This window comes from Mandrillus leucophaeus, unplaced genomic scaffold, assembly GCF_000951045.1.
Source record: "Mandrillus leucophaeus isolate KB7577 unplaced genomic scaffold, Mleu.le_1.0 Scaffold10, whole genome shotgun sequence".
Taxonomy (NCBI): Eukaryota; Metazoa; Chordata; class Mammalia; order Primates; family Cercopithecidae; genus Mandrillus; species Mandrillus leucophaeus.
Window position 1 is genome coordinate 1,894,012 of NW_012098098.1, and position 5,056 is coordinate 1,899,067.

General features: G+C 45.8%; 1 protein-coding gene across 2 annotated transcripts in view; it reads left to right on the forward strand.

The window, feature by feature from the left end:
- Nucleotides 1-5,056, forward strand: part of CRISPLD2 (cysteine-rich secretory protein LCCL domain containing 2) — a 93,622-nt gene that overhangs the window by 53,314 nt on the left and 35,252 nt on the right. For both annotated transcript variants that reach the window (XM_011971441.1, XM_011971434.1), the window contains 4 exons: nucleotides 444-510; nucleotides 1,002-1,132; nucleotides 1,912-1,955; nucleotides 4,513-4,585. In XM_011971441.1, the coding sequence (XP_011826831.1) occupies nucleotides 444-510; nucleotides 1,002-1,132; nucleotides 1,912-1,955; nucleotides 4,513-4,585 (315 nt within the window). The remainder of the gene's footprint in view (nucleotides 1-443; nucleotides 511-1,001; nucleotides 1,133-1,911; nucleotides 1,956-4,512; nucleotides 4,586-5,056) is intronic.

Consider the following 5,056-nt stretch of genomic DNA (forward strand, 5'->3'; position numbering starts at 1 on the left):
GTATTATAATACAATGATAAAATACTGGTACAAATTTTAAAAACAATACAGTGTAACAACTGTCTACATAGCATTTACCTTGTGGTAGGTATTATAAGTAATCTAGAGATGCTTTAAAGCATACGGGAAAAGACCAAAAGTTATACGCAAATACTAGGACACTTTACATAAGGGACTCAAGCATCTGCAGACTTTGGTATCCTAGGGAAGTTCTGGAACCAATCCCCCATGGATACCGAGGGACAACTGTATTGTGCTTGTGTGAATATGAACTTCAGTCTGCACCTGGGTAAACTCTGACTTGTCCAGAAACAATGGAATCCGCATAAATGAAGCTTTTCTATATTTAGCAATAGAGCTATCGATGGAAAAAATGATAAACTCATTGTGAGATGTAATCAACGTGCTTATCTCTGAACATCATTTTGTTTCTTCTTTGTCAGGTACCAGTGCCCAGCAGGCTGCCTGAACCACAAGGCAAAGATCTTTGGAACTCTGTTCTATGAAAGCGTGAGTGTGGCCAGTCCTCCTCTCCATGGCTTGTGTGGGATCCCGTTGCATATGTTTAAAGCAGGTGGTTGGCTTTAGTAGGAAAAAATTTTCTTTCCACTCCTTAGTCAAACCTGGCATTTCTAGAACTGGGGCGGGTGTAAGCCCATATATTTATGGGCTTACAAACTAGCAAAGCCACTTTCGGGGACCGATCCTCCTGAAGGCCAGTCTCCGTCTTAGACGGAGCATTCACACAGCGGACTAAGCGGGGAGAAGGGGCTGTTTGTCACTGTTCTTAGTTTGTAAAGCAAATCGGATGAGTTTTTAAGGTAAGCAACCCCAGGAACAAATGTGTGGTTATGGACAGAGGCGAGAGGCAGGAGTAGGGTGAGTTTTGGCTTGTCCTTCAGGCTTTTAGTGAGTTGAGGACAAATGTTTGGGTATTTCTGGTGAAACTTGCTAACAGAGGTTGAGAATATGACTCTGGTCTTCCCTCCCCTTCCCGCTAGTCGTCCAGCATATGCCGCGCCGCCATCCACTACGGAGTCCTGGACGACAAGGGAGGCCTGGTGGACATTACCAGGAACGGGAAGGTCCCCTTCTTCGTGAAGTCCGAGAGACATGGCGTGCAGTCCCTCAGGTAACTACTTTGTGATCGGGGCTCTGTGAAACGGCTTTCCTGTTTATGATGGTGTTGTTGAAAGTTTGAAAAGTATCACACAGGCCGTGCGTGGTGGCTCACACCTGCACTTCGGGAGGCCGAGGGAGGTGGATCACCTGAGGTCAGGAGTTCAAGACCAGCCTGACCAACATGGTGAAATTCCGTCTCTACTAAAAATACAAAATTTAGCCAGGAATGGTGGCATACACCTGTAATCCCAGCTACTCTCAGGAGGCTGAGGCAGGAGAACCACTTGAGCCCGAGGCGGAGGTTGCAGTGAGCCAAGATAGTGTCACTGCACTCCAGCCTGGGCGACACAGCAAGACTCTGTCTCAAAAAAACAAAAAAAAAACAAAAAAAAACCCAAACCCGCAGCTCTAACTCTAATGCAAATGTGGTTTTATAATTTGATCATGATATTAATATAATAACTAACTTCCTTTATAATGTTTAAATTTATCTTTTTAAAATTCGTTTATTTTGCAGCTGTGCTTAGATTACATTTATCTTACATATTTGAAAACCATTATTCTTAGAAGGGGTCTATAGGCCTCACCAGGCTACCAGAGGAGTCCTTGATACAAAAAAAGTTAAGATACCCTGCTCTAGAACATTCTAAGAGCTCTCAGGCCGATAGGAAACAAGTAGAAAAGTGTCAAGTCAAGATTGCAAATAAGATAAGTATAGGAGCAAGTGTTCACTTGTAGAAGCGATTCTATTTGCATTTACCTAATGGCTTTTTTTTTTTCTCTTAACAGCAAATACAAACCTTCCAGCTCATTCATGGTGTCAAAAGTGAAAGGTAAGCTGGCCAGTCTCTTTTGCAACCATAATACCTGGGTTATCTCAGATTTTTGTGGAAATTTCACTTCCTTGAGTCACTGATAGAATGTTTATCCTGCCTGTGAACATTATGGTTCTCATCATTGTCAAGGCTTTTTCAAGATGTCATTTCTTTAACCAACTTCTAAGAATATCTGGACTTGAAATTGGCCCGAGATCACTGAACCAGAAACACAGGGCTGAGGTTGCCAGCTGAATGTCACAGACGTACTGACGCCTGGGGCTAGAGTGGCTGAGAGGTTTCACTGGGAGTGCCACTTTCTGTCCATTGGTAATGGCTACCTGGAGTGTAGTGTTAAGAAGGATTCTGAGGCCTCCATTTGAGCTCAGTGGAAAACAGAGCTTGATAGACTAGTAATGTCTGCCATGGACAAGAGAAGGAGGTAAAGGGAAGTGTGTGGCACTTACTTGCCGTCTCTGGCCCAGCTTTTTACATTGCTCAGTGTATATTCCTTTGGAAGGTGGGATGAACGATGGGTGAGCACGCTCCAACCAGAAGTGAGGGGATGGGTCATAGCTGCCCACACGGCACCCTTGACTAAAATGATCTCAGGCAAGCAGGGATGTAGGAGCCATTCCAGCTTCCTCCCGGAGCTCTGCCAGCAGACCATGCCATTGTTTTGGGACAGCAACTCTTATCATTTGCCCTCCATGCAAAAGTTCTAGTTAGATATCTTTATTAAAATATGTAGTAGCTTTTTTTCTTATTGCAAAAAGAATGCCTGTTTATTCCAGATAATTTAAACATGGAGTGGAACATTTTTTTTTGTAATGATGACCTAAATTCCAGCAGCCAGAGATAACCATGGTGAACACTTTGGCAAATATTTCAGTTTGTTTTCTCTATGTATTAGAAGTATGTACATTGGTAATATATACGTTGATGACTTTTAAAACTTGAAATGGAGTTACATACAATTTGGTAACCTAATTTTTTTCTTAAGTAATTATGTGTCTGGCTGATGTAGTAGCTCATACCTGTAATCTCAGCACTTTGGGAGGCTGAGGCGGGAGGATTGCTTGAGCCCAGGAGTTTGAGACCAGCCCTGGCAACACAGTAAGACCCCGTCTCTACAAAAAATACACAAAATTAGCTGGGCAGGGTGGCACACACCTGTATCTCAGCTACTTCGGAGTCTGAGATGGGAGGGTTGCTTGAGCCTGGAAGCTCGAGGCTGCAGTGAGCCATGATCATGCCACTGGACTCCTCCTCCAGCCTGGGTGACAGAGCAAGACCCTGTCTCAAAAAATATATATATATATGTGTGTGTGTGTGTGTGTGTGTGTAATGTATTTCTGTGCCTTTAAATCAAGCTTGTCCAACCCACAACCCATCAGCTGCATGTGGCCCTGGATGACTCTGAATATGGCCCAACACAAATTTGTAAACATGAGATTTATGCATGGACCTTTTTTTGGTAGCTCATCAGCTATCATTAGTGTTAGTGTATTTTATGTGTAGCCCGAGACAATTCTTTCTCCAGTGTGGCCCAGGGAAGCCAAAAGACTGGGCACCCTTGCTTTTTTTTTTTTTTTTGAGACAGAGTCTTGCTCTGTCACCCAGGCTGGAGTGCCGTGGCGCGATCTCAGCTCACTCCAACCTCCTCCTCATGGGTTCAAGCAATTCTCCTGCCTCAGCCTCCTGAGTAGCTAGGATTACAGGTGTCTGCCACCATGCCTGGCTAATTTCTTTTTCTAAGTAGAGACAGGGTTTCGCCATGTTGGCCAGACTGGTCTTGAACTCCTGACCTCAGGTGATCCACTCGCCTCAACCTCCCAAAGTGCTAGGATTACAGGTGGGAGTGAGCCAAGATCGTGCCATTGTACTACAGCCTGGGCAAAAAGAGCAAAATTCTGTCTCAAAGAAAAAAAGAAAAAGAAAAAGTTTACCTAGCCCTGGACTAAATAAAGACATGCTGTCAAAGATCACAGGTGGCCAGTGTTAGAACTGTTTCCTTACCTCTGTTGTTTAAACACAACAAATGACCTTGGAAAAAAAAAGAAACCCTCGCCCCTCCGCAGGGATGAATGTGCCTTGACTAACAGCAGGAGGTGGGTGGCATGTCAGCAAGAGCTCTAGAGCAGGCACCGGAAACCTGGGCTCCCACCTCAGTCCTGGGAGGCCTCTAGGGGCACTCCCAGCTCTCTGGGCTTCCATTTCCTCATCTGCATACTCAGAGTAACACCTACTATGAGGAGCAAAGGTGATCAAGTCAGGAAAAGTTTCCAAATAAGACAGTCACCATTCAGATGAAAAGCACCACCAGCCCCACAGAGAAACCACTGGGGGTGACAACACCCTCAACCTGCAGACACACGCAGGCCGTGGGTTTGGTCTCATCTCTTGAGTGCCCCTCGGTGGGGTACGAGGAGCCTGCTGGGTCCTAGTCCTAGGTCTGTTCAAGGGCCCAGGGAACCCATAGGCCCTGGTAGTCTAGTGGCCCATTTCACAGCCCCGTAGCCTGAGGCCCAGGCATGCTGGGACCTGACCCTTTCCCCCTTGCTTCTCTTCACAGTGCAGGATTTGGACTGCTACACCACTGTTGCTCAGCTGTGCCCTTTTGAAAAGCCAGCAACTCACTGCCCAAGGTAAGGCGGACCTGATCTGTCATCTTTTCTATGCATGATGTTAGATGTAGCTTTTTAGGTTGGGTGAGGTGGCTTATACCTGTAATCTCAGCACTTTGGGAGGCCGAGGCAGGTGGATCAGTTGAGGCTAGGAGTTGGTGACCAGCCTGGCCAACATGGTGAAACCCCATTTCTACTAAATTAGAAAAAATTAGCCATGGTGGTGGGTGCCTGTAATCCCACCTACTCGGGAAGCTGAAGCAGGAGAATTGCTTGAACCCGGGAGGCGGAGGTTGCAATGAGCTGAGATCACGTCATTGTCCTCCAGCCTGGGTGACAAGAGTGAAACTCTGTCCCAAAATAAATAAAATAAAAATAAAAAATCGGCTTTATTGAGGTACATGATACCATCCACCCATTAGAAGTACACGATGTGGGCCGGGCACGGTGGCTCAAGCCTGTAATCCCAGCACTTTGGGAGGCCGAGACGGG